At 50.1% G+C, this 12,897-nt stretch overlaps 1 protein-coding gene across 1 annotated transcript in view; it reads right to left on the reverse strand.

Annotated features, from left to right (window-relative positions):
- Nucleotides 1-11,362, reverse strand: part of LOC141963917 (hydrocephalus-inducing protein homolog) — a 229,393-nt gene extending 218,031 nt beyond the window's left edge. The window contains 5 exon segments of the mRNA XM_074913652.1: nt 3,429-3,528; nt 8,198-8,362; nt 9,667-9,687; nt 11,023-11,225; nt 11,320-11,362. Coding sequence (XP_074769753.1) covers nt 3,429-3,528; nt 8,198-8,362; nt 9,667-9,687; nt 11,023-11,225; nt 11,320-11,362 — 532 coding nt within the window.
- Nucleotides 11,363-12,897: the final 1,535 nt, after the last annotated feature.

Genomic DNA, 12,897 nt, shown 5'->3' on the forward strand with positions numbered 1-12,897 from the left:
CTGCAAATTTAGAACTAAGCTGTATTTTGTTGAACACTCGAGAGATCTACTGCCTCAAACAAGTGACACAATCCCACAGCACTTGTTGAGATTCAGCTCTTCTCACATTGGGTGAGAAATGCCCACAGCTGCTGCGAGTACCAGCACGCTGTCAGTCACCAACAAACCCACCCAAAGCAAAGCAGTAAAGGTTCTGATTGCTGCAGGGTCAAATCCTGCCGTTTCCATGGAATTAACTATCTGCTTTGGATTTCTTTTCCCTAATTTTTGTCCTTCTAAAACCTGGGAGAGAAATTAAGACAGAAGCATTTTTTAATTTTGCAGCTGCTGTTAAAGATATTCATGTATTCAAGCTCTGCAAGGGTAACCTGGAAACTACTCTCTCCTCTCGCGTCTTTTACACCTCAGTTACAAACTGCACTCAGGGACTCTGCACTGAGCTGAGGTTTACCTCCAGTCTAGCTGCTCAGCACAGCACTAATGGTATCATCTCCTTAGTCACATTTGCTCAAGTAATTAAAATAATAAAATGATAGAGAATCAACAAAGTATCACTATTAAAAATGCATAGAGAGCACAATATTTTGGTAAGAAAACACCTTAATGTGTCCTTCCCTGCCACAGTCAGGCTTTTGCAAGTATTGCCTCATTTCCTACCTCTTTCAGTTGCTCTGTCTTATTTTTTTGCAGAGGACTTGACACCGTTGCAGGGGGAGGCAAATATGTAGAAAGTTCCTTTGTTTCCCTTCCAGAAATGCTTTGCTCTTCATAGAGATGCAGCAAATCTGAAGGGTGGCGAGAGACTGGTCAGCAAGGGGAAGCACTCCCAGTTCCGCGGCCAGACCCAGCTCTGAGCCAGAGGCTGGACAGATTTCCTCCAGCTCCCAGGACCGGCAGCACGCACTGACCCGAAAGCTGGCTGCAATGGCCTGGAGTTCAAACTCAGTACATTTGTTCCAGCTGCTTTTTAACAGCCCGAGTACAAAGGTGCATTGCATCCAGGGCTGAAACAAAAGCCTCTGAATATTTATCTTTTTGTCCCAGTGTTGCTTTCATGTGTCAAAGGGGTATTTTTTCACATGAAGCCTCCCCGCTTATCTCCAAGGAAAGTTGCCAAAAAGCAGGGATTAAGACTTCACAGACAACATATGCACCTTTCAGATCCCATCAGAAGTATCCAGATTCTGGGAACCCCCCCAAATTTGCCTTGTATGTCAGAGTCCCTGCTCACAATGACCGGAGTTGCCAGAAATCCCACAGGCCCACGAGGCTCACTGCTACCCCGGGAGCTGTCAGGATCCCCCCCCAGCCCTCGGAATCCCGACTGCTCACCTCACAACCGTGCTCTAATCCAACAAACACCTTCCCGATGTCCAGCTGCTCACAGCTGAAGCGGAGCCGAGGCCCTATGCCTTTCCCTTTGATGCGCAGGGGCAGCCTGGTCTCGCGGCCTGCGGAGAGATTTCCACTTCAGTACAGTAATTGCCTCTGTTATCCCGGACTGTCCAGGCTGCCTCAGTGCTCCTCCCTGACTCTGGCCTGGATGGGAACAGCTCTAGGTGCTCCAGGAGGAGACACAGGACTCTTCCCTGCCCTCAGGAGATATGCCTTGGGGCTGGCTTCTAATTTGTAACCAACCCCTCGGTCTGGTTTCTCATTCAGCCATCAGTTTGCATCCGGAAGAAGCGATGCTGAGTTTAAAACAGTCTCTGAATTTCTTCCCATGTGCTTAGATGAGCTCTGAAATCCATTCAGTGAAGGCACAAAGCTCATGAAACAGAACTGAAGATAAAAATATGCCATCTGTACTGATGCAATTGGAGACAAGAGCACAGGAGCCGAGAAGTACAAGCCCAGGCAAGGCGAAGCTCCCTGCTAATGGCGCTGTGCAGGTCTGAGAGCTGCCTAGAGCAGGCAGAGCATCTCAGCACTGCCCGTGCCTGGCACACAGCTCCGTGCCCGGGGCTCCAGGGCTCACCTCCTGCAGCGGCACCTACATAAAACAAGGCTTTGTGATCTCCAGAGAGCAGCACTCGCCTGTGCCCACCATGATACCGAGAGCTCAGCTTTGTAAAGACACCTTACCTGAAGCATGCTGAACAGGTATGGAAAACCTCACTGCTGAGGTCAGAGAAGCCATGAACATACTGTAATACACACAGCCCTTGCTGCAAAGGGAACCGAGACGGCAAGGCTTATAGTTACACTCTAAGATGCTCATTTTCTTCTGTAAGCCTGCTAAGATGACAGGGTGGGATATTTCTAGCAGCTGCAGCTGGCGGGCAGGAAGACACTTTGTGAACACAAGCCCTGGGTAATGCCTGTAGGTGGCATTTGCCAAATAAACCCTGCGCAATTACAGTATAAATAAAAAGCTGTTTCATGACATTTGTATCCCCCAGCTTAGGGCAGTAAGGAAAGTGACAAAGCAGCTGGGTTAGTGACTTCAGCACACTCCAGAACAGGCGCCTGGCTGCTGGAGGACCACGGGCCTCGCACCTCTTCCTCTTAGATGGGGAAAAACCATCATGTTCCCTGGATGGAAGCTTGACAGTGCTCTCCCAGTCTTGAAAAACACCTTAAGCAGCACCACGCAGAGACAGAGAGGAAGGACGAGGTCACCCGAACCCCGCAGCCTGCTGCAGGCACTCCCTGCCCCAGGTTAGCACAGCAAAGCCATCACCTCTCCCAGGGCAGAGATGGTGCAGCTCACGTGGGCCACAGACAACTGCTCCCAGCAAAAGACATGATGGCACTTCTGTCAGACAGGGTCAGTGTAAAGCTTGCCTAGCAGACTGCTCGGACTCCAGGGAGGCCGCTCACCCCGCTGAGCACAGCAAACCCTGTGCAACGTACCCAGAGGCACCACAGACTCAGAGCCACAAGGTGACAATTCCCACGTGCTGGCCAGAGGTGTCCTTCTACAGACAGCCCGCACTCAGCAGGGCTCAGCCACCCAAGGTCTGGCAGTGTCGGGGTAGTGAGAGGGGATCCAGGCTCTGGAAGCACATTTGTAACTCAGCTCCTACCGCCTCAGGAGTCTGATGATGCATCCGTGTAATAAAGACTCCTCCTGGAGGCAAATGGTCTACAGGGACGTGGTGCTCGCCCACTGAAGCTGTTTAGCTCTGGAGCTCTTTGGCTTCTACAGGCACCTGGCAGCAGAGCAAATGCTGGCAAACCCACGGCATGAGAACTTAACCCTTCACTGCCTTGGTTGCTCTGGGATCAGTGATCCAGGCTTGTAGCCACACATCCTGAGGGCTGGCCTTGGACAGGAGACCACCTGGAAACCGCAGGGGCAGTGGGCACGTGCCAGCACCCTGCTGACCACTGACCTTTCCTACCAACTACACGAGAACCAAGGGGGCTGCAAGACTACTTGCGCCTCCACCATGGGGAACAGAAGCAGGAGAAAGGAGCCGTACCTGAGATGTCGCAGTAGAACGTTTGTTGATAGACTCTGGCTTCTCGGGGTCTAAAGATCACATTAATTTCAGCTGAAGAATTTGGCCAGATATCTCCCTCCTGAAACAGAAGGAGACAGCAAACCATTTATCTTCAAATGTCACATTTCTTGTTTTCAACCACAGCCCTGTAGCCTTTACTTAGAACATCACTGAAGAGCAGGGAACAAGCAACAGTTATCAACAAAATTTGTGGGGGTTTTGGAGCAGCTGCAAAAAAGCTTTCTAAGTCTCTTACCTTTACTGGCATCTGGTAGAGGCATTTTGTTAAATTGGGTCTAAAACAAAGCAACTAAACTGGCTCAGGCTCCAGTGAATCCAGTAAGATTTCTCCAGAGGTACCAGCCAGTTTAAGAAAAAGGTCCCTCTCGCCTCCAAACTTTCCCATGTATCTCTGTAGCACTATGGCTACATGATGACTTTTACTCAGGTCAGGAGAGATTTAACAAATCAAAGAGAATTTCCCATTCTTAGTTACAAAGGTGCTGCCTCTTATACCCTTCACCTGTACATGCCCCTAAGTATTTAACGTACTGCGGTGAGTGGGGCACGCAGCACCAAGCAGAACGAGCCCTCCTGCCTGGGGATAAAAGAACAGGCTCCTGCCCGCTGGCGGCTGCTTCTGCCCTGAGCCATGAGCAGCCAGCCAGCACGCAGGCTCCTCCAGCTGACGGATGACGTGGGAAAGGAGTTGAGAGACAGAAGCATCCTGTTTCTCTCTGCAAGGTGCACACACTCCTGTTTCCCTGGACTCAGGCTCAGCCAAGAAGAGACAGGATTTGCTTACAGCTCCACACCTCTTTCAACCAACAGGCTCTTTTCCGTGTCATGCTCTTGCTCAGGGATTTAGGTCTGGGCCATGCTACCCGTGTGTCTGCAACTCTCTGCTGCTTCCTCGGGGTCTTCTCTCTCTGCTTCTCACCTAAAGAGTCCTGGCACTGGCGCTCAGTCCCAGGGAGCCTTGTCGCACAGTTTCGGAGGCATGTCTGGTTTCTAAAGGCTCTCACTTCTTGCAATGGGCTTAAACAAAGACACCACTTACATCCCCTGAACCCCTAGCATTACAAATGTTTCTTTGTGTATTTGTTGACATAAATAGAGGCACCTCTGACAACTGCAGTAATACTCTACAAGGAAGGAAAAATTCAGTTTATAGAAGGATACGAACAGAGTTCTTTTTCTATCAGCAAAGCGAGGCTTTGATTCTGCATGCTGCTGGGTATCCTTGCTGCTTCGTCCAGAAGAGTCATGAACTGAGTGGAGCCTCTGGCACTCCTGCAGCATAAATATTAAGTAACTATAATACTTCCCATCGAATTAGCCCTTATAGCTCAAAGGACAGCCCCCACAACAACTGAAGAGCTATGACATGGGGAGTTATTGAGCTGCAGCTGCAAATAATTCCCTAAGGCACAGCCTGCTCAGAGTCAACAGAACAGAGGGAAGAACTGTGAAATAACTCACAGAAAATACTGTGAGTTATTTCTCCTGGGAAATTAAAATGGGCTGTTGAAGAGGTTCCTTGCATTCCTGCTACCCCACAGGGGAAAAAAGAACTGCTGCTTGAAAGGAAACGCTACATTACCCACCCTTGCAGGCTACTGCTACACGCGTCCGAGCCTCGGGGCACCTCAGGAGCCAGCCCCGTGCCTGGGCGACGTGTTCTCTATAGGATGGCAGTGGAGTCAGAGCATGGAGAGCCACCGTGGATGGTAACCAGGACAGATGTAAAACTATGCAGTGCTGTGAACATGGTATTGCAACACTTCTGGCTGAAACACTTCTGGCCTCAGACAGGCTGCAACTGGCAGGTGGCATAAAATACAGATGGTGGATGTATGATGGAATGGCACAACCACTCCAGCTGTCCTACCCTGGCTTTGCTACAGCATAAAGCACGGTGACACGGGAGGGCATGGCACACCAGGACTTACAGCTACACAAGTGATCTCTCTGCAAGAGCCCAACTGTAAATACATACAGATCCTATTACTCCTCCCTCAGCCCCTAAATTATGAGAATCTGCTAGATCTCCACCAGTCAGAGTAACAAAAAGCTGGTCTTGAAAAGCCAGGCACCACCAACTGCTGATCAAATCACCTGCTTTGCTTTGCAGAGGGGGAAGGCAATCCATGGAAGGAAATCACTGCTCAAAGCAGTCAAAGAAACAAAAGACAGAGCTGGTAACAGAAGTACTAAAATGACACTCAAAGTGCATCCTCTCAGCTCAGGGCACTTAGGAGAAAGGCAGTGCCAAAGCTAACATCTGCCTCTTTCCATAAATAACTGAACCCCCAGGGAGCTGTGGGATGGACCACAGCTCCCACTGGAGATGGTGACTTCCACCAGAAACCAAAGTGCTCTGCAGTAGCCTCTCATCTGGGTGGGGACCAGCTTGGTTCCCCAGCTGAGGTGCAGGTTTGCAGCAACAAACACCACTGTCACCTCCTGGCCCAATCTCTGGATTAACAACAGGAGCACCTTTGTACCCTGGACATCTTGACGACCACCTCCATCAGCTCAGAGTTCACTCGTGACACTGAGGAGTCACTACCAGGCAAGGACAGGACAGTGAGGACTTGTCAAGGTCAGTGTAGCAGTAACAAGTCCTCATCCTCCCTCTCCTCTGCTTGTCATTTCCAAGGAGTCAGCTCCCACAGGTCTCCAATGGGACTTAGAGCCGAGCTGTGGCGGGGAGGATGCAGCAAACTGCAAGGACTTTGTCTCTTGGGAGCCACCTGGGCCTCTATCACAGCTGCCTCTGCTGACACATCATGTGTAGATGCAAAAATAAACCAAATCTGAGATGTGCTCAGAAAGTCAGAGCTGTGTATCAGATTGTTTCCCACAGGCTTGGACGACTGCTCAAAATGTTCTCGGTCACATTGTAACTCCAAAATCACGCCTCCTCTTTTCTGTTGTTATTTCCATCAGCGAGTAAACCCTATACAGACTGAAGGGACCTGCTGCAGCTTCTACAGATTGCAGCACCTGAAAATACTGACACCTAACAGTCACTGACATAGCAAAGCTTCTGCACAAACCCTGCAAAGCCATCCCGCTCAGAAAGTGTTTCCAAGACTGGTCTCCCTCCACCAGCTTCCTAACCCCTGGAAGCAATTATTTCCTCCAGTCACCTGTTACAAGGGTTTCATTATTTCTGTGGGGTGCTCCCACACATCACGGGTGAGAGGTGAGAAGAAGAGAGCAGCCACTTTTGGCCAGAAGGTCTGAGGCAGCAAGGTCCCATCTCTGGGGGGCCTCTCCAGCAGATTTACATGGCAGTGCCAGAAGGGTGTCTGTCCAAGATAAAAGTTACAGGGCTGTCACCGGAGAGAAGGTTGTGGAAGCCAGCAGCAGTGGAGTTTTAGATTCTACATTTGATATAGGGGAGAAAATACTAACTATCATTTGATGTAAAGACATCCATATGCCAGGGGGAAAGACAGGCATGAGCAAAAGTGAATGTGAAACTGATTGTTCCATAAATAATGGAATTCATGGAAATCAGAAGGTTGATAATGCTGGACAATACAGAAGGGGAGAGACTCATGTGGTAGCCCACTTATAGTCAGTCCTAGAGCAAACTGACAGTAACACTAACACAACCATTCAGGAAAGGTTTCCCCTCGGGACTTGAGGCCAGGCTACACTTTATGTCCCTATGTCACTACATGGAGCACCAGGACTCGGCGCTGTGGGCAGCCAGACTTCTGGACCTCACCTCAAAGCATTCAGGAGCTCAAGAGCAGGTTAAGCTGCTTGTGGAGACACAGTCTGACTGTAAAGCAGCAGGAGCCCTGGGACATACAGGGTGCTCTTAATGCTCAGCTGATCAGCTCCCTCTCTCTACAATATTCCCACCACTCTGACACAATCTCTCGGTCACATCATGCTGCTGTCAGCTACGGTGGTGTGAAACTGCAGCTGTGCCAACATTGGTGGCTCTCAGCCTTATGTAGGATATAGGAGTAACTGAGAAGAGGAGATGATCCCCTTCCTTGAAAAAAAAAAAAGAAATTAGTTTCACCTATTTTAAAAGGAAGAAGAGGTTGAGATTATCCTAGGATTTACTCCAAGATGAAAAGGGATTTTGCATTGCTCGGACAGTGGGCATTCTTCATCTCAACCCAGGGCAAATACTCAGAGCCAGGGCTCTGGCTGACTAAAGGATATGGAGTGTTGCTTGCATAAACAGAAAAGGCCCCCAAAAATTCTGTACTTATGCGCAATGAAACTCAAAAAGTCTGTTTAAACATCCAGCCTTGTGTCCAGGCTCACAGACGACACTGGAAGGGAGATTGAGCCGTGGTATCCATCCAGGTTATATGAAGAGATTGGTATGTCTGCGATCACACTTGGGTTGAACTTGGCCTCCTTTCCACAGAGGACCATTTCATTCCTCAGGTCAATATGTGAACTGAGAGCGCTCTAATATCCTTTGTTAATCCCCACATGCTACGTGTAAGCTGTGCCCTCACTCATCATTATTGATGGCTCTCAACAGTGTAAGGACACTTATCAAGTGCCCTTAATTTGTCGCCCTTGCAGCAGAGCTCAGCTTTAGGCAGCCTCTCGCTCTGTCAGGAGCCCACAGAAATGCTTTTTGCAACCAGCTCTAGCAGCCCTCTGGTGTTTTTTCTCGGCACATCAAGCCAGCTGATGCAGGGACCTGCCAAGTGACCTCAGCCAGGGAGGAGAAGGAAGGGAGGTTCTCAGCTATCACTTACCATTGGCTCAAGGCTGAACACATCATCAGAGAAAAGCATGGGGTCTCCTTGCGCCTTTGCCCGCTGGTTCTGGAAGGGGTGGGAGAGAATGGGAAGGCGTTCTCCAAGAGCAGAGTCCACCCTGCACTCCCTCAGACAGCGATCCATCTTGCCCTCTTTCTGCCTCTACAGCCATGGGGAGAGACAAACCAAGCAGATCATTTAATGAGCAACATATTTGCAGAGACTCGTGTGAGCGCAGGGGCAGCAAAGCGCTCGGGGAGGAACAGCAGCAGCTCAGTGAGGGGCTGACCCCGAGCCGCGGGGTCCCCCACGGGTCAGATTATCACTTGCTGGCCGCCACCACGGCACGCAGGTTTACTCCACGCTTACAAGCTCAGAAGAGGTTTCTGAAAGCCAGCAGCCCTCGAGAGCCTCCTGGCTCAAAGCCTCTGCCACAACTGATGGAGAATCCACCGACCACCCCAACTGGCTTTTCCTACCACAGAGCTGCCTGGGGGAGCCAGATCAAGATGAAGGAGCACCCACTGCAGGGCTTCACTGGCAAGGGGAGACGCAGCTGGGTTTCAGCTGCAGGCCACTGGCATCACTCCTTTTTCCTTCCCCTTTGGACCTGCAGGGGTAAGCAAGCTAAATGTGCTCTCTGTGCCCTATACCACTCCTCACCAGAGGATCCCAGAGCAAACAACAGCAAACCAATTAATTCAGGCATCACATCCCTTTGGTGAAACCAATGGCTTTATGTGCATGGAAACAGAGGCCCTGAGAGGGGAAGGCACTTTGCCTGGCATCACCCACTAAAGTCTGGACCAGGATCTCTGAATCCAAACCCTTATGTCCAGCCTTGAACCACCTTATCTTTTTCCTCTTTTTGGCCATCTCCGTAGGGCTTTGATGCAGTTCATCTCTCCCTTGGCAGCTGTAGCAGAAATCATTCTAGTGTTTAAAGGTCACAACCAAGAGATAAGGGAGCACTGCTACAGAGCAGTTGCTTCCCAGCTGGCACATCGCTGTCCCCTCTGCATGCTCCAGTCCCCGGCCATGAAGAACCAGCAGGTGACAACTCTGGGGGGATGAGTGGAAGTCTCCATGTGTAGCAGCAGATCGAGGCAATGTAGTAAAACCAGGATAGCAATCATCACCCAGCTAAATTCAAATACAGTTCCAACGGAAATACGCTCACGGATGTTACTAGCTGTACACAGACAGAGCCTGGGGCAAAGGCTGGCACCAGCACCAAAAGTACTTGCTTTGGCTCGCCCCCCCTGGAGTGCAGTGGGGAAAGTTTCTCCACGGCTGACCTACAGCCCTGCGCGTGAGGAGGGCTTCCCGCCACCGATGAGCAACCCCCAACTCAGCCTCCATCAGCGGACAATAATTCCACCATTACATCCCAGAAAGTCCTGCAGGAGGGACACACAGCAAACCCCTGGATACACCACCTAAGGATCCAGGTCTTCTGGGGTCACAGCCCAGAGCAGGGTCCTGCACTGCCTCCTCTCATGGAAAAAGTCCTCTCTGCTCTGAGATCTCTAAAGCTTCTCTGGCAGCAGGACAGTGGCCTTGGAGCTATGACCATCCCTGGGATTGCAAGGAGGAAGAACAGAACGTCCTGGTCAGACTCAGGACATAAACTGGCATGAGAACAAATGTAATTGGAAAAGAATCAGGTTGAAGTGAACTCTGCAGAAACCTGGTTGCTTCTGAGGGGAAAGAGGATCACTCAGGGTCCAATCTGAGACAGGCAGGTGAGAGGAGAGTGGTAAAGGAATAGTCCAGGCAAGTGCCCAGAGAAGGCAATGAGATTTTTTTTTAACACACTGAGCTTGCATGGAAGTCACACACTGTGTAATTAAAAATAGAGAACAGTGGAAAACTAGTTTTGGTCTTCAAGGCATTTCTGACCCAATTATGTTGAACTTTAAAAAGTGCTCCAGTTTAAGGCACTTTCCTGATCAGCTGTGAGCTAACTCCTATACACCTACATCCATGCAAGTCTTAAAAGTCCCACAAGGATTCCCTTAATCACCCAAACTTGTAAGTGTCATTGCCAGTTCATCCTCCCGGGCTATAAGTGTGTCTCTGCTGCATGAAAGGGGAATTTCAAAGCTTCACCACAGACACCCTTGGAAGAACCTGCCCCATCTCTCAGCACCATGAAGACACAGGCTGCTGCAGCCCAAACGCGCTCTGTCCCGTGCTGCCCTGCCTTCCCTGCAGAACCCTTCACCTCCAAATTCTCCCCAGTCTCTGAGGAAGGGTAGAAATACCTCGTTGTGCTGGAGATCGGGACAGTGCAAGGCAATCCAACATCCTACAGCAGGACAGCCTCAACTTGCTGGGCCAATGAAGCACCTGACCCTGCACATTCCTGGAGAAGGAGCCCGCCACCTTACCAAAGCTGGAGTGGAAGAAGCTGCAGTGAATATCATAACAGTTGTGTTACTGCCGCTGTGTTAAGTGCTGCTACTCAGTGCAGTCCCAGGTGATGAGGGCTGACACTTTCCTCAGCCTCATGGACCCCCCATAGCCCAGGGGTCTCTGGACCTCAGTGGTTTGGGGCTCCCACGAACACCAATTTGTTCTCTGAGGAAATCCAGTCACTGCAATCAACCTTTCCTCCCCAAAACACCATCCTCAGCTGGAGTATGGATGGAGCTGGAATGCGAAGCACTGAGCTCCATTACCCTAAAGCCCAGGGACATGTAACCTGATGCCATACATGGTTTACTTGTCCTAAACCATTCAATGCACCAACACCCCTGGAGGCCATACGTTAGTTTTACCCTTGGGCAGTGTATCTTACTGAAATGAATCTTTCAAACGAACCTCAGCTTCTGACGATCCTCCTCTTCCTGAGTAGAAAAAGCCTTCCACTGGAAGTGGACTTTGATTTCACTCCGATTGTGAATCACCACACATCTGTGGTTTGACAGCGTGAGGTAAGTCTCAACTGTCAGGGAGCTCCTGGCCAGCCCGATGCTGACATCTACAGCTGCTCCATAAAGGCTTGTGTGAATATCTTCACCTGGAAAAAAGCACAGGGGAGTCTTTGCTCATCTCACTTGCTGATGGAAGTACGAGGAATAAAGCAAACCACCAGTAACAGAAGAAACTGTTACAGGTTTTAGCTGTATTGGCAGTTCCACAGATCAGCACATTCATCACATCCTGACAGCTGAGAATGAGGATGTCCTGGGCACCACTGTCAGCACCTTATTTCTGGGTGTGTTTGTAGAGATTTAATCCCCAAGGTGACAGTATTTACAGTGATATTTTTCAGATGTGCCCAGGTGGCCGTTGGGTTGCCATCCCATTCAAGTCACAGGGAATTCTGCATCCAGGTCATTCAGGTGACTCTGAGGAGTCCTTAATCCAGGAGCTGAAGCTGAGCGCTCCCTTCCTTGTCCTGGGTGCGCAGAGCCACAAAGAAGGCTCTGAGCCTGGGTCTGGGATCCACAGCAAACAAGCTGAGACTTGCTTGAGGAGAGCTTTGCTCAGGAACTCAGCCCTCCCTGTAAATTGTGTAGGAATTTGATGGAAAACAATGTATTAATCTGCCAAATACCCAGGTGGTTCCTCAGCAGGCTTTTAGCACGAGGCTAGAGGCTTCCAGCGGGACTAAAGCCACTGAGAACTATTGCTGTGCCCATCTCTTCTGGGGAAGCTGCTTTCTGGGGCTCTGCACCAAGAGGAGACAGGACAGTAATGGAGCAGACATTCCTCCCTGAGGGCTGGCTCTTCTTGGACACGCTGCCTCCTAACATTCACATACGAGTACTGGTTCTGACCTCTCCCCTCAGAGAGGGCGAGAGCCTGCCCCCAGAATTTTGCCCCCAGACTTTTGCTTCTGCGTTAGTCTCGCAGAGCCACCGAAGGGAAATGACCTGCGTAATTACTCTTACTACCGGCAGCAATAAAAGCATCCCAGTACAGAGGGTCTGTCAGCCACGTACAAGCTCAGAGGGGCTTTCCTAATTACTGAAGTTCCCTGTGCTGACAAAGAGATCCCCAGGGATGTGGTGACTGATGGGGAAAAACTGCGCAGAGGAATTTCAGCACCACACAAGAGATCGCCTGGATTAGAAACACATTTTAGCACCTTGATACAGGGTCCAGTGGGCACTGCAGGCACCCACATACAAGCACAGAATCTGGTCCTGCACCTTGAAGACCACCCATCAGACCATAGTAGGTACTTCTCGGAGACAGGAGTCTAATGTGAGTCAGGATTTAGGGAGCTCTGAGCAGAGAAGCCTGCCCATCAGTACTTGCCGAGACCTTGCCTGTTATTGTCCTTCAGAAAGATTCGTAAGCAATTTCATAATGATATATTTTGGCATTTACGTCTTGCTTACTTTCACCAGGCAACAGCTCCCCATCTTGACAGCTGGGCATCCCGTGATGATACCAAAGGCCAAATACTCCTGACAGAATTGAGAAACACGACTGACAAGTGAACAAAGCTGGCAGTTCTGTGGCCCAGGCTCTCAAACCACCATGCTGCCTGTTCTCCTGAACCACACCTCTGGCACACGCAGTGTGCAAGGAGGCTGCAAGACACTTCAAGTGCCGTGGCGTGTTTATCTCCTGCAGCCAACCTTTCTTTGGTCTACTGGGGCCTTATAAATCACTTGAGTTTGGGAGAATCGATTTCATCCAAACCCAAGGAAGACAATAAAATTACTGGTGATTGAATT

Source organism: Athene noctua, chromosome 9, assembly GCF_965140245.1.
Source record: "Athene noctua chromosome 9, bAthNoc1.hap1.1, whole genome shotgun sequence".
Classification (NCBI taxonomy): domain Eukaryota; kingdom Metazoa; phylum Chordata; class Aves; order Strigiformes; family Strigidae; genus Athene; species Athene noctua.